Source organism: Rhinoderma darwinii, chromosome 2 (genome assembly GCF_050947455.1).
Source record: "Rhinoderma darwinii isolate aRhiDar2 chromosome 2, aRhiDar2.hap1, whole genome shotgun sequence".
Classification (NCBI taxonomy): Eukaryota; Metazoa; Chordata; class Amphibia; order Anura; family Rhinodermatidae; genus Rhinoderma; species Rhinoderma darwinii.
The window spans coordinates 310,420,402-310,443,428 of NC_134688.1; the positions used below are offsets into that span (position 1 = coordinate 310,420,402).

At 42.4% G+C, this 23,027-nt stretch overlaps 1 protein-coding gene across 1 annotated transcript in view; it reads left to right on the plus strand.

Moving 5' to 3' along the window:
- PKP1 (plakophilin 1) overlaps positions 1 to 23,027 on the plus strand; it is a 443,197-nt gene that overhangs the window by 327,838 nt on the left and 92,332 nt on the right. Inside the window, exons 7-8 of the mRNA XM_075850634.1 lie at positions 15,081 to 15,195; positions 15,290 to 15,448. Coding sequence (XP_075706749.1) covers positions 15,081 to 15,195; positions 15,290 to 15,448 — 274 coding nt within the window. The remainder of the gene's footprint in view (positions 1 to 15,080; positions 15,196 to 15,289; positions 15,449 to 23,027) is intronic.

Genomic DNA, 23,027 nt, shown 5'->3' on the forward strand with positions numbered 1-23,027 from the left:
ATTGAATGCTTCCCTTATTTTACAAAATGCATAACAATTAAAACATGTAAGCAATACAAATAATATCATTAAACAAATCAATGGTTGGAAAAGCACATGTAATATTTTAGTAGCTGTAGGTGAGAATCCTGTAAAAACGTCATACCAGTGATGGGCACTAGCATCTTTAATTGCTGATGACAAATGTATCACTTCCCTAGCTGCTATTGTAGCCAATATTTTCACCCTAATTAGAGTTACATTATGGGCTTGGATTAGTTTTTCAACTTCTCCTGATCGTTGTAACACCTTTTTCAATTCGTCTAAAGATAAACTAAAATTTCCATAGGGCAAAGGTTCAGGTACCCATATAGTGGACATTATTTCTTCTAAAGTAGGCAGGAACACTATAGTTTGGTTCCCCCAAGTCAAATGCGTCACATTGTATAGACATCCTGAAAATGGTCCTGTGAGTTTAACCCCTTCCCGCACCTGGACGTAACTGTACGTCCAGGTGAGCAGTAACTTCGCGCACCTGGGCGTACAGTTACGTCCGAGCTTTAACAGTTAACCGCCGCGCGGCGCTACACCGCAGCGGCGGTTAACTGTGCAGGGTGTCAGCCCTGCTCTCCCCGTTGCCGATCAGCGGCCTGTCGCCGCTGAAATCGGCAATTAACCCCTTCGATGCGGTGGTCGATTGCGATCACCACATCGAAGAGATTTACAGCGGATCGGCAGCCCCCCACATGTATTTGCGGGGGCTGGCGATCCTTATCATGGCAACCAGAGGCCAGACAATGACCTCCGGGTTGCCATGTACGGAAGCCTCGGAGGATCAGCCTCCGGCCGTTCCTCCTCTGCTTCCTGTCAGTGTGACGGTTACGTCACAATGACAGTTAGAACACATTACACTACGTGTGTAGTGTAATGTGTTCCAGCAGCGATCAGAGCTGCCAGTCTAAGTGTCCCCTAGTGGGACAAGTAAAAAAAGTAAAAAAAAGATAATAAAAATGTTTTTAAAAAGTGTAAAAATAAAAGTTAGAAGTGACATAAACAAAGAATGCTTTTTTTCCTATAATAAGTCTTTTATTATAGGAAAAAAATTAACACGTTAAAAAAAGTACACATATTTGGTATCGCCGCGTTCGTAACGACCCCAACTATAAAACTGTAATATTATTTTTTCCGCACGGTGAACACCGCAAAAAAAATAAACAAAAAACAGTGCCCGAATCACAATTTTTTGGTTACCAACCCTCCCAAAATATACAATAAAAAGTGATCAAAAAGTCGCACGTACGCCAAAATGGTACCAATACAAACTACATCCCGTCCCGCAAAAAACAAGCCCTTACAGCGCTTTTTTGACTGAAAACTAAAAACGTTATGGCTCTCAGAATACGGTGACACAAAAATGTATTTATTTTATAAATAAGGGATTTTATTACACAAACGCTGCAAAACATAAAAAAATTATATACATCTGGTATCGCCGTAATCGTACCGACCCGCAGAATAAAGTAAAATGGTCATTTATAGCCCAGGGTGAACGCCATAAAAAAAAGAATAAAAAACATTGTCAGAATTGATGGTTTTTGGTCACCTTGCTTGCCAAAAAATGGAATAAAACGTGATCCAAAAAATTTCTGGTACCCCAAAATGGTACCAATGAAAACCTACAGATTGTCCCGCAAAGAATAAACCCTCACACGGCTCCGGTGGAGAAAAAATAAAACAGTTCTGGCTCCCAGAATATGGCGATGCAAAATGTGCAGAGTGTCCAAAAGCAGATAAGATTGGGCGCCATTTATCAGTGCGACACCGGCCACATATCTGCGGATTATTATTTATTTACTGCATTATTATACCCTCTTATTATACCCTGATGTACCCCGCACAGATAACATGTACCCTGATGTACTCCGCACAGATAACATGTACCCTGATGTACCCCGCACAGATAACATATGCCCCCACATTACAAACTGAAACACCAGTAAAACCCCAAACAGAACAACTACCAAGCTACATCTGTGCCCCAAAAGCCAAATGGCGTCCCTCCCTTCTGAGCCCTGCAGCGTGCCCAAACACCAGTTTACGTCCACAGATATGGCATCGCCATACCCGGGAGAACCCGGTTAATATTTTATGAGGTATTTGTCTTCAGTGGCACAAACTGGGCATAACATGTAGTGCACTAAAATGGCATATGAGTGGAAAATTGTAATTTTCACTCCGCACCATGCGCTGCGCATTAACCCCTTCGCGCACCACGACATAGCATGTCTTAGTGTGGGGGGTGATGTATGGAGCGTCTCACGTGAAAAATAAAGAATTTAAAACTGCAAAATCGCTGTTTTTTTGGTCACCTTGGCTCTAGCTAAAAATGTAATAAAAAGTGCTCAAAAAGTTGTATGTACCAAAAAATGGTACCAATAAAAACGACCGCTTGTCCCTCAATAAATAAGCCCTCATACCGCTCTATTGACTGAAAAATAAAAAAGTTGTGGCTCTTGGAACGCGGGGAGGAAAAAACTAAAAAGGAAAAGAAAAAAATGGATCAGTCCAGAAAGGGTTAATTACTTTCTAATGAAAAACCATTTATGACCACATGTGCGGTATTGCCGTACTCGGGAGAAATTGCTTTACAAATGTTGGGGTGCTTTTACCCCCTTTATCCTTTGTAAAATTGAAAAAAATGCAACATTTTAGTGGAAGAAATGTTGATATTAATTTTTCATGGCCCAATTCTAATAAATCCTGCAAAAGACTTGTGGGGTCTAAATTCCCACTATATCCCTAGATAGATTCTTTAAGTGGTGTAATTTCCACTTTTGGGGGGTTTCCACTGTTTTGGCCTCTCAGGGGCTTTGCAAATTCTACATGGCACCCAAAAACCATTTCAGCTAAATTTGAGCTCCAAAAGCCAAATAGCGCTCCTTCCCTTCTAAGCCCCGCTGTGGGTCCAAACAGCACTTTATTACCACATATGGCGTATTTACGTAATCGGGAGAAATGGTTTTACAAATGTTGGGGTGCTTTTTCGCCTTTATTACTTGTAAAAATTAAAAATGGCTACCTTTTTTCAGAAAAAAAGTAGATTTTTACCTTTACAGAATAATTCCAATGAATTCAGCAAAACAACCGTGGGGTCAAAATGCTAACTTTACCCCTAGAAAAATTCCTTGATGAGTGTAGTTTCCAAAATGGGGTCACTTTCCGGGGGTTTCCACTATTTTGTTCCCTCCAGTGCAATTCAAACGCGACATGGCACTGAAAACTATACCAGCAAAATCAGAATTTCAAAATCCAAATGGTGCTCCTTCCCTTCTGAGTCCTGCTGTGGGTCCAAACAGCAGTTTATTACCACATATGGGGTATTGCTATAATCAGGAGAAATTGCTTTACATATGTTGGGGTGTTTTTTCTCTTTTATTCCTTGAAAAAATTACAAATTTCTACGTTTTTTCAGAAAAAAAGTAGATTTTCACCTTCACAAACTAATTCAAATAAATTTAGCAAAAAAACTGTGGGTTCAAAATGCTAATTATACCCCTAGATAAATTCCCTGAGGGGTGTAGTTTCCAAAATGAGGTCACTTTTGGGGGTCTTTATTGTTTTGGCCCCACAAGACCTCTTCAAACCTGACATGGTACCTAAAATATATGCTAAAAAAAAGGAGGCCCCAAAATCCACTAGGTGCTCCTTTGCTTCTGAGGCCGGTGTTTCAGTTCATGACCGCACTAGGGCCACATGTGGGGTATTTCTAAAAACTGCAGAAACTGGGCAATAAATAATAAGTTACATTTCTCGGGTAAAACCTCCTGTGGTATAGAAAAAAATGTATTACAAATGAATTTTGTAAAAAAAAAATGAAATTTGTAACTTTCACCTCTACTTTGCTTTAATTCCTGTGAAACGCCTAAAGGGTTAATACACTTTCTGAATGCTGTTTTGAATACTTTGAGGGGTGCAGTTTTCAAAATGGGGTGATTTATGGGGACTTTCTAATATATAAGGCCCTCAATGCCACTTCAGAACTGAATTGGTCCTTGTAAAAATCGCCTTTTGAAATTTTCTTGAAAATATGAGAAATCGCTGCTAAAGATCTAAGCCTTGTAACGTCCTAAAAAAATAAAAGAATGTTAAAAAAACGACGCCAACATAAAGTAGACATATGGGTGATGTTAACTAGTAACTATTTTGTGTGGTATTACTATCTGTTTTACAAGCAGATACATTTAAATTGAGAAAAATGCTAATTTTTGCAAATTTTCTCCAAATCTTGGTGTTTTTTACAAATAAATATTGAATTTATCAACCAAATTTTTTCACTAACATAAAGTACAATATGTCACGAGAAAAGAATCTCAGAATCGCTTGGATAGGTAAAAGCATTCCGGAGTTATTACCACATAAAGTGACACATGTCAGATTTGAAAAATCGGCTTCGTCCCGAAGGCCAAAACAGGCTCAGTCCTGAAGGGGTTAAACTGGCTAAGGGTCTGCTTGTTGTTAGTTATTAAACATACATGCTGTGGACCTACTTCAATATAAACCTGTAGGTTAGCTTCTGGGATTATAGTGAGTGCGAATACATTATCCTGGTGCTGCATTAGACAGGGTTCATATATCCCTGACTGTTGATTACATACATATCCTTGCTCTTTTAACTGGCACAAATCTATATTCCTTGTCTTATTTTGAGAATCTATGTGTGTTCCATTCATTTCCGGCATCCAATATTGTCCTAATAATGTCACTGGATCAATCATTACCATTGGCATAACAATAAATTTGCATAATAGAGTAGGATTTTTCACATTAAATGCTATTAGTCTTCCTGCACACCATTTAGGTGTACACTCAGTATACTCAGGCTGTAACAATAACCACGTATCATTTCTCTTTCCTATGGGCAGAATGTCTGTCCATTGCCTAACATGACTACTAAACAATTTATTCTTAAAATTATTCATCTGTTCTTGTTGCCACATCGTTTTAAGCGTACATACTGTCCAATTTACAAAAGTTGATATATTCTGTAATGTTCTATATTCGGTTAGCATACTTTCATTAAAAACATTTAGAAACAGTTCATCTATAGCTAACCCTTTTTGCTGTAAGTCAAAGGTAGTAGGTAACCATGACGCACCTATCCTTAATGCAGTAGATGTGTCATCTCCCACTGAGTTTAATTTGTTCATAACTGTTTCTAACTGTATACCATTCAATACCCCTAATCCCGTTCCTACCCCTCCTAATAGCGTGTCATACCATTCTCTTTTTTGTCTATGACAGCTGGGGGATTCAGGGAAGGAAATATTGAAGTGTACATTCTTTTTCTGCTGTTGGGTTACAGCGCTCTTACAAGTGTGTGGGATTCTTTCCAGACTTTGTATTGTTATATGTGGCTTAAAACTATCTCTTAAAATTGTTATCAAGAATACAAAATATATTCTATTTCTTATTTCGCTATTATTCATACATAATATCATCCCATCAGTTTCTTTTATTACAATCGTAGAGTTGAGCCTCTCCTTGTTGCATCTTTCATAAGTCTTATTTATCATTTTGTTTCTATTTTTACTGGTTGTATATTTCTGTAGATACTGTAAATCTGGTTCATAACAACAAAGCAACAGCCCCGGCGTCTCTTCTTGTATGCTAATGTTGGCTGTTTTGTCTATGTGAAGGTACACAGTCCCTCCATGTGGTCCTTTTTTTCCAAGTCCCTTCGGTTGTAGTCACATTTGTAGTATAACACGGGGCATTGGCCTTACAGGTGTAGTTACCCTGCTTTCTATCTACTGTGGCATTCGCCCACCCTGTCCTGAACTGTTCCAGTGAAACATAGTTCAATAAAGGTTTTTATTTTTAATGTTTAAAAAAATAAAAAATTGAAAGTTAAAAAAAAACAACCCTTGTACCAAATTTTTGCCACATCTGTAAAAGTCCAAACTATCACAATATAGCATTGTTTAACCCGCTCAGTCAGCGCTGTAATATATATATATATATATATAAAAAACACGCAAATAGCTTTTTTTTCGTCACCTTAACTCCAAAAAAAATGGAATAAAAAGTGATCAAAAAGAGTTGTAAAACATTAAAAAAGATATATAAACTTGTATCGCCGTAATTGTATTAACCCGTAGAATAAGGTGAACATGTCGTCGTTTTTACGACCTGATGTACGCCGTAAGAGCAAAACCCCCCAAAAATTGCGTAATCGCAGTTTTTTGCCTATTTCACCCCACAAATAATAGTTTTTCAGCTTTCCAATACATTATGCGGTACAATAAATAGCACCCTGAAAACTACAACTTGTCCCGCAAAAAACAAGCCCTCATACGGCTATTTCAATGAAAAAATTAAAAAGTTATGGCTTTTGGAAGGCGGGGAGGAAAAAACTAAAATTAAACCGTTTCCTGTCGTAAACAACTTTCAGATTTTCATTTTAGTTTTTTCCTCCCCATCTTCCAGAAGCCATAACGTCTTTATTTTTCCGTCGATATAGTACTATGAGGGCTTGATTTTTGCGGGACGAGTTGTAGTTCGTAGCACCATTTATTTTTCTGTATAATGTACTAGAAAACGGGGAAAAAATTATTTGTGGGGTAGAAAATGAATAAAACAGCGATTCCTCAATGTTTTTTTGCGCGCCGTTTTTACGGAATTCGCTGTGCAATTAAAACAACATGTTAACTTTATTCTGCGGGTAAATCAATTACGGCGATACTAAATATATATAGTTTTTTTCTATATTTTACTACTTTTACAAGTAAAACCGTAAGTGTAAAAAAGAAAATTTATTTTGTGTCGCCAAATTCCAAGAGCCATAACTTTTTTATTTTTCCGTCGATTAAGTGGTATGAAGGCTTATTTTTTACGGCGTTCACCGTGCGGGTTAAATATATTGTAATATATTGTAATAGTTCAGACTTTTACGGACGCGGCGATACCAATTATGTTTATTTAATTTTTTACTATGCGCTAGGGGAAAAATTGGAAAAGGGTTTTTTTTTGAACTTTTAATATTTTTTATTTTTTTTTTACACAAAAAAAAACTTTAACTAATTTTTACTTTTTTTTATTAGTCCCCCTAGGGGACTTCAACCAGCGATCGTTAGATCGCTTGCACGATATACTGCAATACTAATGTATTGCAGTATATCGTGATTCTGACAGGCTTCTATTAAGCCCTACCGGAGGCAGGGCTTAATAGGTGTACAAAGATGGCGGACCTGAGGATCTTCATTAGGCCCCCAGGCAGCCATAGCAACCATCGCCTCCCCCTGCCCGCGATTGCGTAGCGGGGGGTGCGATGAGCTGTTAGACGGGGCCGCCCCCTCTTTCTAACGATTTAAATGCTGCGGTCGGTATTGACCGCGGCATTTAACGAGTTAAACTAGCAGGATCACGCTCGAGCACGATGCCGCTAGTTACTCTGAAGTGTCGGCTGCAACATACAGCCGACACCAGCATCGAGTTCACTCCGTAAGCCCGCTCCATACTTCCCCTACCAGGCTATGATGTAACTGTATGTTATATGTTGGGAAGGGGTTAAAGAATGAGGATTGGCGGTGTCATTATGAGGTTAATATAGATCTACCGTAGATCTATATAAATGGGATCTCATAAAATAGGGAGGGAGGGGGGATGCATGCTGTAACATAACAAAAGAGGCTATACTCACCCCTCCCCTTTACACTTTAAAAGTCAGCAAGAACAGATGGGTACAAGTCCTCCCTGTCCCGGTGCTTTGAGTTTAAGGCAAGTTTTTTTTTTTTATAAACTATTATGACAATGAAATAAAAGAATTAAGTGATACAAAATGCTAAAATATCAGTGTCTGTAATAATTTTCGCAACCCTGTAACTAAAGCTTAATAAGAGTACACTTGGCGGCCTAGCTGTATTTTTACATTGCACACAGAACTGATAAATGTTCATTGTCGGGAGGGGGTTTGTGGTGGGGGGGGGCAGTCCAAACTTTGCCATGGGGCCCAGACGAAGGAAGGGAAAGATATCTAATTACCGGAATCTTACAGACCGATATCTCAGCTGGCATTGGATATTAAAATCCTGGTGAAGTTATTAGCACAACGACTAAATAGGGTGGTACATTTGGTTGTATATGACGACCCATCGGGTTTCATGCCATCAAAGTCGACAGCTATAAATCTTAGAAGGCTGTTCCTTAACCTACTGGTGGTGTGGGGAGGGCTGTATTGACAATGGATGCCGCAAAGGCATTTGATTGTGTAGAATGGGGGTTTTTATGGAATGTCATGGGTAAGAAGGGATTCGGCCCTAACTTTGTGAAGTGGGTTCGGCTGCTATACGCGGCTCCAACGGCTAGAATAAGGGCGAATGGGACATTGTCTGTCTAGGGTAACGCGTCAGGGCTGTCTATTGTCGCCATTATTTTTTGCAGTGGAACCTATAGCATGTGCAATACAACAACACAAACTCGTAAAAGGTCTAAAATATGGTACGGTGGAAGAGAAAATATTTTTCTATGCTGACGTTATATTGTTATTTATGACGGATACTGAAAATACTCTTCCATTACTCCTGGAAAAGATTAAAAGGTGTTTTCCCGGCTTGTCTATAAACTGGATTAAATCGTCTATCATGCCTATCGAACCGGTTAATATCGCAGTCACTGGAGATGGGTCCCTTATTCCGGTATTATCAGAGTTTAAATACTTAGGGGTCAAAGTGACAGCTAATGTCACAGACTATATGGCCCTCAATGTAATAGCACTATTACCTAAGGTTAATGCTAAGGTGGAGACGTGGAACAGACTCCCTCTCTCAGCTTTGGGGAGAACTAACTTAATAAATATGATTCTTATGCCCCATGTGCTATACATTATCCACAACTCTCCGGTGCGGATTCCCAAACACTGGTTTAGAAGAGTACATAATCTCTTTCGGTATTTGGTATATAAACGGGGGCTGCCTAGAATAAAATTGGAGAAATTACAATTGCCAAAAGATGAAGGGGTGTGGCTTTACCGAATTCCTGGATATATTATTTGGTGGCCCAGTGCCAGCATTTTGAAGGATGGGAGGGCAAGGACAAATGGGAATCCAGTGCACGGATATTGTCATATCTGGGGGGAGGGATTAATCCACTGTAGGGGCTGGAAACTAATACCTACAAAAGATCTGCGTGTACTAAACAGTCGTTACTTCTAATACATAAAGTGTGCTGGCAATACAAATAGACACTGGGAGTAGGGGAATATACTAAATATGCTCCGATTTTGCATAAGCCGGTTGTAATGTCCGTGGGTGCGGGCTGTCAGCTCCGGTCCCCTCCTGACAGCCGCAGCCACGAGTCGGCAAGCACTGGCCCCAGCCTCCTCCTCAGGAGACGGCAGCGCTTGCGTCCACTCACCCCAGCCGGATCCCGTAGAGTGCGCGCGCACGCTCGTGCCCGCTCTTAAAGGACCTTTTGCCGAACTTTGACCCGTGAGTACCCTGGACTATAAGATTGGTCCAGCACCCTGCTTCGATGCCTGAGCATTGTTGTTGTTGTTCCCTAGTTTGTCTATGTGATCGCCTCCTATTGTGTTACCTGTACCTGTTCCACTTCCTGTGCCAGTTCCTGTTCCTGTCCCTAGCATTCCATACCATCCTGGTCGAGCACTGTGCTGTGCCAAAGTCGTGTTGTGCTGTATCCACGTCTGACCTGCTTCTCCTCGCCTGACGTCTACCTGCTGCCTAGTCCTAGCCGAGCCTGCCTTGCTGCCGTCTGAGCTGCCACAGGTACCTATACGAACTATAGACATTCACCTGCGCCCTGTTGACCAGCTGCCTTACTGCCAAAGCGGTACGGCCCAGTGGGTCCACAGACCCTTTGTGACAGTACGCTCAGGCCATGGACTCTGCTGTCTGATTCAAGACCATGACGACATCACAGGATATGCTGGACCTCCGGTCTCGACAGGACCAACTCCTCCAGGCGTTAAACATTCTTGCACGTCGGTAGGAGGCACAAGCTGTTGTTCTTCCTACTACACCTCCTGGCAGTGTTGACCGGCGCCTTTCTTTGCCACTTCCTGACCGCTATGATGGAGAAGCAAGTACCTGTCGTGGATTTCTTAATCAATGTCAGATCCACTTCAGCCTGTATAGTAGGACATTTTCGTCTGATGGCGCAAGGGTCGCTTTCATTATTTCGATCCTCACCGGCAAGGCTCTTGCATGGGCGAACCATATCTGGGAGAGACAAGGTCCAGAGACCCGTGACTTCCAAGCCTTCCTCCGGACTTTTCACATGGTGTTTGAGGAGCCTGGATGAGTCTCATCTGCTGCGGCATCTTTGATTAACCTACGCCAAGGAGACACCTCCGTGAGTGAGTACGCCATCCTATTCCGCACCCTGGTGGGAGAGCTGTTATGGAACAATGATGCTCTGGTGGCTGCATTCTGGCATGGACTGGCTTCTAGATTTAAGGACGAAGTTGCCGCCAGAGATCTGCCGTCTACCCTGGACGACCTCATCCTTCTGTCTGCCCGGATTGATATACGGATCCAAGAACGCCTCCAAGAGGTTCGACGAGAGGGAGCCCTTCCCAGTTTGGCTCCTACTTTACAGCAACTCCTGCTGTCCTCAGATGTCAATCCTCCAAAGGTGTCTGTGATAAGGGACCAGTGGAAGTTATCCACCCAGGAGAAGCAATGCAGACGCACATCTGGACTCTGTCTTTATTGTAGCCTCGGTGGCCATCTTGTGCGCCTGTGCCCCCAAAGATCCCAACACCTAGGGTTTCTAGGAGTGGCAACCTTGGGTAATAATGGACTTCCATCTAGTTTGTTCACCTGTGACCATAGTGTCCGGTGAGAGAACACATCAGGTCTCTGCGTATCTGGACTCTGGATCCGCTGCTAATTTCATCTGTAGAGACCTGGTGGATCTTCTGCAATTACCCACCACCCCTCTGGAGAACCCATTCACAGTTGCTTCAGTGAATGGACTACCTCTGCCAGACCCAGTTATAGCTGTCACCAAGCCACTGAGGCTCCAAGTGGGAGCTCTTCACTCCAAACTTCTGCCTTTCTATTTGCTATCCAAAGCTGTTAACACTGTGTTGCTGGGTCTGCCTTGGCTCCGACTGCATGCCCCAGTTCTGGACTGGAATTCTGGAGAGGTTCTCCAGTGGGGCCCTAAGTGTCAAGGTTGTTGCCTGGTGCAGATTCGGTCGGCTCAGCCTTCCCTGCCTCGGTCATTGGCAGGATTGCCGAGTCATTATGCAGCATTTTCAGACGTCTTCAGCAAGAGTGAGGCGGAGACATTGTCTCCACTTTGGGCATATGACTGTTCTATCGGGCTGTTTCCTGGTGCATCAGTTTCCCGTGGTAGGGTATATCCTCTCTCCTTGCCAGAGACTATGGCCATGTCCGCCTATGTGAAAGAGAACTCTGAGAGGGGCTTCATATGAAAGTCTTCCTCCCCCGGCAGGAGCCGGGTTCTTCTTTGTCAAAAAGAAAGATGGCTCTCTTCTCAACCAGATCACGGTGAAGAATAAATATCCGTTGCCACTGATCTCTGACCTGTTTGATCGTATACGTGGTGCCAGGATTTTTTCTAAACTAGACCTGCGTGGGGCTTACAACCTAGTCCGGATTCGCCAGGGTGATGAATGGAAGACTGCAATTAACACCCGTGATGGACACTATGAGTAATGCCCTTCGGCCTGTGTAATACTCCCGCGGTCTTCCAGGAGTTTGTGAATTACATTTTCCGTGACCTCCTCTATGTATGTGTAGTCGTCTACCTTGATGACATCTTGATTTTTTTCTCCAGATCCTATAACGCACCAGAGACATGTCCGTCAAGTTCTGCTTTGGTTAAGGGAGAATCGTCTGTACGCCAAGCTGGAGAAGTGCGTGTTTGACAAAGATGCTCTACCCTTCCTGGGCTACATCGTCTCGAATCGAGGTCTCGAGATGGATCCTGAGAAGGTAAAGTCTGTTCTGAAATGGCCACATCCTCAAGGCTTGAGGGCCATACAGCGCTTTCTGGGATTCGCTAATTTTTACAGGCAGTTTATTCCAAAGTTCTCCTCACTGACTTCTCCCATCTCTAACCTCACTAAGAAGAGTATGAATGCCAAGGTGTGGACTCCCGAGGCAGAGTCCGCATTCAATAGCCTGAAGAGTGCCTTCACGTCAGCCTCTATCCTCCATCATCCGGATGTCTCTCTGCAGTTCTCGTTGGAGGTGGACGCATAATCTGTCGGTGCTGGTGCACTCCTGTTCCAGAGAGGTCCATAGGGCAAGTCAAGGGTATGTGGATATTTTTCTAAGCTCTTCTCTTCTGCAGAACGCAACTACTCGACTAGGGATCGGGAGTTACTGGCCATAAAATTGGCCCTGGAAGAATGGAGACGTCTACTAGGGCGCAGCTCATCCGATCCTGATTTTTACAGACCACAAGAATCTGACCTACCTCCAGACGGCCCTATGACTGAACCCTCGTCAGGCCAGGTGGTCACTGTTCTTTACAAGATTCCAGTTTGAGCTCCATTATCGCCCGGCCGACAAGAATGTGAGGGCCAATGCCTTGTCCAGGTCTTTCAAGATGGAAGACACCATAGAGAGTCCACAGAACATTATTAATCCATCTTGCATTGTCTCTGTCAATCCCCTGCAAGTTGGGGACATTCCCCCAGGGAGGACTTTTGTGCGCCTGGCTGATGGTGGAAGAATCCTCTGCTGGGGACACTCCTCTAGACTGACAGGTCACGTGGGGGGTCCGTAAGACCCGGGATCTGATTGCTCGTCATTTCTGGTGGCCCACGCTGCCCAAGGACATTATGGACTTAGTTTCTTCCTGTTCTGAATGTGCAGCCAACAAGTCCGCTCACTCCAGACCTGCTGGTCTGCTCCAGCCATTGCCTGTGCCCAGTGCTCCCTGGCATCATATAGCTATGGACTTTATTACGGATCTGCCTCTCGCTCCTGGATGCAGTGCTGTCTGGGTGGTGGTAGACAAGATGGCCCACATCGTTCCTCTGACCGGTCTTCCTTCTGCTCCTCAGCTGGCAATGCTGTTCATCCAGCACATCTTCCGCCTGCACGGCTTTCCACAGCATATTGTGTCTGATCGGGGAGTTCAGTTTACCTCGAAGTTCTGGAGAGCCCTCTGCGGACACCTCGGTGGAAAATTGGACTTTTCATCAGCCTACCATCCTCAGTCCAATGGTCAGGTCGAGAGGATCAATCAGATCTTGGAGAACTACCTACGCCACTTCATTTCCAAGCAGCATGATGACTGGGTGCAGTTGCTCCCATGGGCAGAATTCTCCTACAATAATCACACCAGCGAGTCTACAAGGAATACACCGTTCTTCATTGTCTACGGCCAGCACCCACAAATTCCTCTCCCGGTGCCCAATTATTCCGAGGTTCCATCGGCTGACTCCACCTTTAGAGACTTCCTACAGATCTCGATCTGACCTGCTTCACCTCGCCTGACGTCTACCTGCTGCCTAGTCCTAGTCGAGCCTGCCTTGCTGCTATCTGAGCTGCCACAGGTACCTATATGAACTATAGACATTCACCTGCGCCCTGTTGGCCAGCTGCTTTACTGCCAAGGCGGTACAGCCCAGTGGGTCCACAGACCTTTCGTGACACCGGTTCTGTGGCAATTATATCAACTAGATGGTATGCAAGGCTGGGAAATGAAAGGTGTAACGAGATTGAGTTCATTATATGAAGATACCACATTGAAGTCCTTTTAGAAATTAAAAGAGCAGTTTCACTTGGAGCACACTATGTTCTACCAGTACTTGAAGATACAGCTTGCTATACAGGCACAGGTAGCTTCGGCAGATCTGACAATTAATGCACTGGGAATATTGGACTATATGGTTAGAGCAGACACATCCAAAGGGCTGATTTTGATGGCTTACAAGAATTTGCTACCAAAACATCTGGGGGATCCTATGGAACCTGTTAGAGAAAAATGGGAACATGATATAGGTTCTTTAACCAAACAACAAATGGGAAGAGATTTTAGTGTCATCCAGCCACTTGTCTATTAATGTAGCACAGAGGAGAATTTTTGCAAATTTTCTTGATACACATAGTGTACAGGAACACTTGAGTCCTGAAAAAGATGGGAATTAGATCCGATGCTAAATGTCCCAGGTGTACGGGAGAAAAAACAGATGTTTTTCATATGTTCTGGACATGCGGGGCTTTGAAGAGCCTATGAGGGAGATTTTGGAGTTGATAAGAACTGTCTATGACGTGGAACTTTTGGCAGACCTAAGGGTGCTACTTCTGGGGTATGTTGGAGGATTTGAGGGTAACAAGCTGGAATGTTTGTCAATTGCTAAAATTCTGCACCAAACCAGAAAATGTATATCTAAACAATGGTTAGATGTTGAGCTGTCATTGAAGAGGGAAATTGTTGGAATGCTGAACCACACCATTTTGATTATAGTGTATAGAGTATACATTTTTTTCTAAAAGGGGTAATGTGAAAAACTTTGAAAGGCAATGCGGAAGATGGTTGGACTGCTCGGGGTTGGTGTCACCAGAATTGAGCAGATTACAGCCACAAGTATAGGGGAGATGGGTGGGATACTGGCAGTGGGCTGTGCAGGGGTTGAGGGAGGGGTGGTTGGGTTTGATTACACTGTCGGGATTATTCTGTATGATGTTATGTTGGAATTGTTGAATACAGTGCTGATACAGTCGATGCATGATAAATAAGGTATTTCTGTACTAGTTGCCACATCTTGCCAATAGTCTAATGTGTATGGTAGCCCAAATTTTCCCTGATGTCTACTGTTGGGGAAATAAACCTTGAGCATGTTGAATTTTGTAATGCCTGATACTTTGTTCCCTGGATAGAAGTGATGCCATATAAACATACATGCTTGACTGATTACATACAGAGGGAGAACCAATCCCTCTGTTTGTGAATTTACACAAGAGGATGGAGTTTAGCACTAAATCAGTACATCAGAAAATCCGCAATCCATACATCCATTATGTGTACATATCTGTTTCCATACTAGCTTTTTATAGATTTGCCAATATGCTAGACTGATGTTTTATTTGCTCCCTCAGGAACCTCAGCTCTGCAGATGTTGGGCGTCAGGCCATGCGCAATACTCCAGGGCTAGTGGACTCACTTATGCATTATATCCAGCAGTGTGTGGCTGCTAATTGCCCTGATGACAAGGTAATAATTGCATCTAATCTCATTATGTCATTAATAAATAATAATTCCTTCTCCATAGATCATTTAAAAATGATGTATTCTATCTTCATTTTAGTCTGTTGAGAATTGTGCCTGCATTTTGCACAATCTGTCTTACCATTTGGACTCCGAAATGCCCAATAAATATTCACAATTGAATGAGCAAATGTTGCGTAACCAGCAAACAGACAAGACATCTACAGGCTGCTTCAGCAACAAGAGCGACAAGATACAGGTAAACCACCACTGAATTGACTTTACAATATGGTAATTGAATGAAAACTTTTCCACTGCTCTAGTGTCATTGTAGAAAATATATTACAAATATGTGAAGAAGGGACTACAAAAATAAGTTCTGGGCCTAAACTCCTCTCGCTTTAATTTTATAATGTCTTCTCGCTGAAATGTATTTCCAACAGAATTACAGTTCATTACTAAAGGGATTGGTAGAAATAAAAAAGGCTTGCTTTTTTCCCCCAGAAACAGTGCTACTATTGTCCATGACTTGTGTCAGGTATTTCTGCTCAGCCAAATTCGAGTGAAAGGGCAGGAGTAGCTCTATTTCTGAGCAAAAAAGGACATTATTTTCTCAGAATTGCATCCAACCCTATACAGTGTATTTGCTTCAATGATACCAACTCTCATGGGAGGAAAATATAAGTTCACATAGGTTTCCTTTAATTTGTGTTTGCCATAACTAAGGTGCCCATTGAAAATAAAGATCACCATCAATTCATTTTGTCAGGCATTTAAAAAAAAACAGTAAAAAAATTGTGTGCCATATACTTTGCATTATAAATTGTTGGATCCAATGGTCACATTACACGCATCATGGGTGTGTGGCACTATCTACAGGGGGGTCAGTGTGTGGCACTATCTACTGGGGGTCAGTGTGTGGCACTACCTATAGGTGTCACAGTCTGTGGCACTATCTACAGGGGGACTGTGTGTTGCCCTATTTAGAGGGAGGGTGACAATATAGGGGCACTGTGTGTGACCCCATACAGGGTGGGTGACACTATATACAGGGAGCACTCTCTGCAGGTGTCTTTGATTAGTGCCCTAAACATAACTTTGCTTGGGGCCCCATAAATGGCAAATTTTCCCCTGAGGCCAAATACAAGTATACTTATTAATGAAGCCCTATATCTAAGCCTATCATGTGTGAAACTCTCTGCTCTGGCCCTGTATTTAAGCCTATTGTGTGTGATACAGTCTACTGAGCCACTATATCAAATCCCATCATGTCTGATACTGTCTTCTGAGATAATGTATCCAATTCTTACCAGTGATGAAGCTATAGGGTCCATAGTCTTACAGATATGCTGTCACCGATATTTATATATCAACTATGCTCCTAGAGCACTGTGCGCCATGTTGACAACTCCTTTGGCATGAAAGTGTGAAGGGAATCTTCTCCTGATGTGCAGAAGGAGTAGATTGCAGACCAGTGCTCTTTGAGTATCAGGTCGCAAGGGGAAGGGGGATCAGATATTTAAAGGGAACCTGTCACGTAAAAAATGCAGTATTACCTGCAGGCATTATATGATAGAGCAGGGTGAGCTGAGCAGCTTGATATAACGATTTGTGGGAAAAGATTCAGTATAATGTGTAATTTATTAATCTAAACCTCTGTTCATTTTGGGATTAGGATTCCATTGGGTGTGCTCACTCAGTCATTGGCAATCTTCCCTGCATAAATATGTGAACAGAATGAGCAGAGATTTAGATCAATAAAATACAAGTTCTACTGAATCTTTTCCAACAAATCTATATATCAATCTGATCAGTTCCTCCTTCTCAATAACATAATGCCCCCAGAGCAGACTGCATTTTTAATGTGACAGGTTCCCTTCAAGAAAAAAAACAATCAAAAGACCCTGGTAGTTGGCACATGAACTAAGAATTACTAACATCTAATTGCCAGAGGGCAAGAAAGCCCTATTTCCCAACTACCTATCATAAACAGATTATAAAATAACAAAATAATCTTTATTAGTGCTATAATAAGCAACATTAACCCCTTCATGACTGCCATACCCCTATATACGTTCTAACTGCCGATGCCCCGTGCAGTTAGTACTTGTATAGATGTCGACAGCCTGGAACAGGTTTAATGAGTGCAGTGCTGCTTCAGTGTGAGCAGCCCTGCACTAATCTATGTGTCGGCTCTCTCTACAAGTGCCGAAACCTCTTTAACTTAGTTTCATAAAGCAAACGTGTTTTTTTTAATGAAATTAAAGTTAAAAGTGCAGCACTGCTCACAATGAAGCAGTCCGCACTTATTCCCCCATAAACCGCCCCCCCCCCCCCCTGTGTGTATACACCTCCACCCTCCTTCTCCCTCCCTTCCTACTGCCCAGAGATAAGAAGCTAGTGTGCTTCCTTATCTGGGCAGATAAGGTATTAAAAGCTTTGTTTTAACTTTTTAGTCTTCTTCTCTCTCCTGGAGAGTGAAGAAGGCTAACTGTTAACCCCTCCCTACCGCAGCCATTTTTCAGATTTTCATTGTCATTTTTTACTCCCCACCTTCCAAAAGCCATAACTTTTTTATTTTTCCATCGATATAGTTCTATGAGGGCTTGATTTTTGCTGGACAAGTTGTAGTTTTTCATAGCACCATTTATTGTGTCATATAATGTACTAGGAAACGGGGAAAAAAATATTTGTGGGGTAGAAAATGAAAAATACAGTGATTCCTCCATTGTTTTTGCGCTTAGTTTTTACGGAATTCACTGTACAATTAAAACAACATGTTAACTTTATTCTGTGGGCCAATACGATTACGGCAATACCAAATATATATCGTTTTTCTATATTTTACTACTTTTACAAGTAAAAACCTAAGTGTAAACATTTTTATTTATTTTGTGTCGCCAAATTCTGAGAGCCATAACTTGTTTATTTTTCCGTCGATTTAAGTGGTATGAGGGCTTATTTTTTTGTGGGATAAGCTGTCGTTTTCAATGATACCATTTTGGGGTACATGCAACGTTTTGATCACTTTTTATTTCATTTTATGTGGGAGATGAGGTGACCAAAAAATAGAGATTCTGGCGTTTATAATTATTTAACCGCTTCCCGACCGCCCACTGTATATTCACGTCGGCACTTGCTGGGCTCTGTGCAGTGCCGACGTGAATTCACGGTGGGTGTTAAAAGCGCGATCCGGGTGTCTCAGAGTAGCGCTGACACCCGGATCGCGCTGTTATCACCTGCCTCTGGTCCCGGAGTTATGATCGGGACCTGATTAGTTCAGGTCCCGGTCATGTGATCGCAGGGAAAGTGTGTTGTAGCAACGAACTGGAAAGTTTGTTGCTATAACAAACTGGAAAGTTTGTTGCTACAACAAACTTTCCCGGGGACCGATTGCTGGTGCTGCAGTCGGTTACAAGGCAGAACCGGGGGCCATATAACGGCCCCCGGGTCTGCCATGCACAGCAGCCTATGAGAACCAGCCGGATGCTGGTCCTCATAAGCTTCCTGTCAGTGTGACTCTCAGCGTCATACTGACAGTTTATAATACGTTACACTACTTAGGTAGTGTAATGTATTATAGCAGCGATCAGTGCTGCCAGGCTTCAAGTAAAACAAGTAAAAAATAAAGTAATAAAAAAGTTTTATAAAAGTGTAAAAACAAGTTATAAAAGTTACAAAAACAAAAAATGCTTTTTTTCCTATAATAAGTCTTTTATTATAGGAAAAAAATGAAAATGTAAAAAAAAGTACACATATTTGGTATCACCGCGTTCGTAACAACCCGAACTACAAAACTATAATATTATTTTTCCTGCACGGTGAACACCCTCCCAAAATATAGAATAAAAAGTGCTCAAAAAGTCGCATGTACCCCAAAATAGTACCAATAAAAACTACAACCCGTCCCGCAAAAAACAAGCCCTTACACCGCTTTTTTGACGGAAAAATAAAAACGTTATGGCTCTCAGAATATGGGGACACAGAAAATAAATAATTTTATCAAAGTGATTTTATTACGCAATCGCCACAAAACATAAAAAACCTATATACATATGGTATCGCCGTAATCGTACCGACCTGCAGAATAAAGTAAAATGTCATTTATACCGCACGGTGAATACTGTAAAAAAAAAATACAAAAAACATTGTCAGAATTTATGTTTCTTTGTCACTTTGCTTCCAAAAAAATCTAATAAAAAGTGATTTTAAAAAATCGCATGTACCCTAAAATGGTACCAATGAAAACTACAGATTGTCCCGCAACAAATAAGTCATCGCACAGCTCCGTTGGAGAAAAAATAAAAAAGTTCTGGCTCTCAGAATATGGCAATGCAAAATGTGCAGAGTGTTCCAAAAGCGGATAAGATCGGGCGCCATTTATCAGTGCGACACCGGCCACATATCTGCAAATTATTATTTATGTACCCCATTATTATACCCTCTTATTATGCCCTGATGTACTCTGCACAGATTACATATACCCCCACATCATAACTGAAATACCAGCAAAACCCCAAATAGAACAGTTACCAAGCAAAATCTGCGCTCCAAAAGCCAAATGGCGTTCCCTCCCTTCTGAGCCCCACAGCGTGCCCAAACAGCAGCTTACGTCCACATATATGACATTTTATATCCGGGAGAACCCGCTCAACATTGTATGAGGTATTTGTCTTCAGTGGCACAAACTGGGCACAATATATTGTGCATTAAAATGGCACATCAGTGGAAAATGTTAATTTTCACTTTGCACCATCCGCTGCGCATTAACGCCTTGGCGCACCACGACTTAATAGCATGTCGTGGTGCGAGGGGTTATTTATGGAGCGGGCTCATGCGCTGTGCACGCTCCATATTCAGCAGGTGTCCGCTGTGTATTACAGCTGAAACCCGGGACTAACGGACAGGAACAGTGATCGCGCTGTTACAGGAGCCTGTAAAATGACATTATACTGCAATACATTAGTATTGCAGTGTATTGTACCAGCAACCTAATGATCGCTCGTTCCAGTCCCCTAAAGGGACTTTTGGGAGGTTTCCACTGTTTTGGTACCTCAGGGGCTTTGCATATGCGACATGACACCCGAAAACCATTCCAGCTAAATTTGAGCTCCAAAAGCCAAATATTGTTCCTTCCCTTCTGAGTCCTGCCGTGGGTCCAAACAGCAGTTTATTACCGCATATGGGGTATTGCTGTAATCAGGACAAATTGCTTTACAAATTTTGGGGTAATTTTTCTCCTTTATTCATTGTAAAAATTAAACATTTCTATGTTTTTTCAGAAAAAAGTAGATTTTCATTTTCACGGCCTAATTCCACTAAATTCAGCAAAAAAACTGTGGGGTCAAAATGCTAACTATACCCCTAGAACAATTCCTTGAGGGGTGTAGTCTTCAAAATGGGGTCAGTTTTGGGGGGATTCCACGGTTTTGCTTACTCCAGGGCGTTGCAAACGCGACATGGAACTGAAAACCAATCCAGCAAAATCTGCGCTTCAAAATCCAAATGGCGCTCCTTCCCTTCTAAGCTCTGCCGTGGGTCCAAACAGCAGTTTAGTACCACATATGGGGTATTGGCGTAATCGGGAGAAGTAGCTTTACAAGTTCTGGGGTGCTTTTTAATCTTGATTCCTTGCAAATATTATTTAATATAGTCTAATATAGGCCCGTACGATACGCGCGAAAATCACGCACATTGCACGGACGTATATCACGTTCGTGTAAATAAGCCCTTAGGGTATGTTCACACAACGTTTTTTTGTAAAGCAGAAACTAAAAATCTGCCTCCAAATTAATTTAGGAATTTTGAGGCAGATTTTGAATTGACAGCGTTGTTTGACTTTTTTTTTTTTTGCTGTGTTTTTTGCCCACATTTTTTTTAAGCCGTTGAAGCAAATGCAAAAACCGCAGACAAAGAAGCACCAAACAATGGGAGGTCAGAGGCGGAAACCACACGAAGACCATCAGCCCCCCACTCACAGTAAAATGTCCATCAGCCCCCCCCCCCAGTAAAGTCACCATCAGCCTCCGTCCCCCCATTAAAATGACCATCAGCCCCCTCCAGTAAAGCCACCATCAGCCTCAGTCCCCCCACCCCCAGATAAAATGACCATCTGCCCCTCTAGTAAAGTGACCATCACAGAGAGAAAGTGTGCTTACTCCTGGGGGAGGAATAAATAAGGAGGTATAAGAACAACAACTCCCAGCATATTTCTCGCTGTTTTATGCCCGCGGCGCTCAATGGCCGCGGGCAAAAAACGGCGCGATAATTGCCGCGAAAATCGGCGTGCAGGGAGAGGAATATCTGCCTCAAAGTTCCAAACGGAATTTTTAGGCAGATATTCCTCCCCCAAAATACTCCGTGTGAACATAGCCTTAATCAGTCTGACTCTAACCTCTACAACATGGGCAAGACCAAAGAGCTTTCTAAGGATGTCAGGGACAAGATCATAGACCTGCACAAGGCTGGAATGGGCTACAAAACCATAAGTAAGACGCTGGGTGAGAAGGAGACAGCTGTTGGTGCAATAGTTAGAAAATGGAAGACATACAAAATGACTGTCAATCGACATCGATCTGGGGCTTCATGCAAAATCTCACCTCGTGGGGTATCCTTGATCCTGAGGATGGTGAGAGCTCAGCCGATAACTACACGGGGGGAACTTGTTAATGATCTCAAGGCAGCTGGGACCACAGTCACCAAGAAAACCATTGGTAACACATTACGCCGTAATGGATTAAAATCCTGCAGTGCCCGCAAGGTCCCCCTGCTCAAGAAGGCACATGTACAGGCCCGTCTGAAGTTTGCAAATGAACATCTGGATGATTCTGAGAGTGATTGGGAGAAGGTGCTGTGGTCAGATGAGACTAAAATTGAGCTCTTTGGCATTAACTCAACTCGCCGTGTTTGGAGGAAGAGAAATGCTGCCTATGACCCAAAGAACACCGTCCCCACTGTCAAGCATGCAGGTGGAAACTTTATGTTTTGGGGGTGTTTCTCTGCTAAGGGCACAGGACTACTTCACCGCATCAATGGGAGAATGGATGGAGCCATGTACCGTCAAATCCTGAGTGACAACCTCCTTCCCTCCACCAGGACATTAAAAATGGCTCGTGGCTGGGTCTTCCAGCACGACAATGACCCGAAACATACAGCCAAGGCAACAAAGGAGTGGCTCAAAAAGAAGCACATTAAGGTCATGGAGTGGCCTAGCCAGTCTCCAGACCTTAATCCCATCGAAAACTTATGGAGGGAGCTGAAGATCCGAGTTGCCAAGCGACAGCCTCGAAATCGTAATGATTTACAGATGATCTGCAAAGAGGAGTGGGGCAAAATTCCATCTAACATGTGTGCAAACCTCATCATCAACTACAAAAACCATCTGACTGCTGTGCTTGCCAACAAGGGTTTTGCCACCAAGTATTAAGTCTTGAATACCTATACGAGTATAGACCATTGGCTTGCGCCAAACAATAATGCGTCCACACAAATCATAAAGCAAATATCAATACCTATACCAGACTGTGAAGACTACTAGTATATCCAGAAAATGAAACACACATAGCACAAGTCATGTACCATGACAATATAAAATAAACTTTATTGAAATATACATAACACATTGGCCATCAAAATATAAAAACAATATAGCACACAGTTAAAAAGGAGAGTATGGAGGAGCTGCGTGAATAATCCAATATATATGCTACCATACTAAAAACATCCTGTGATGTGGTAACAAATGCAGATATCTATAGAAAAGATAATCATATAGATCAAGTATTTGGACAACAGAAGCACATAAATATATTTAGCACCTGACAGAAGAGAACACAATT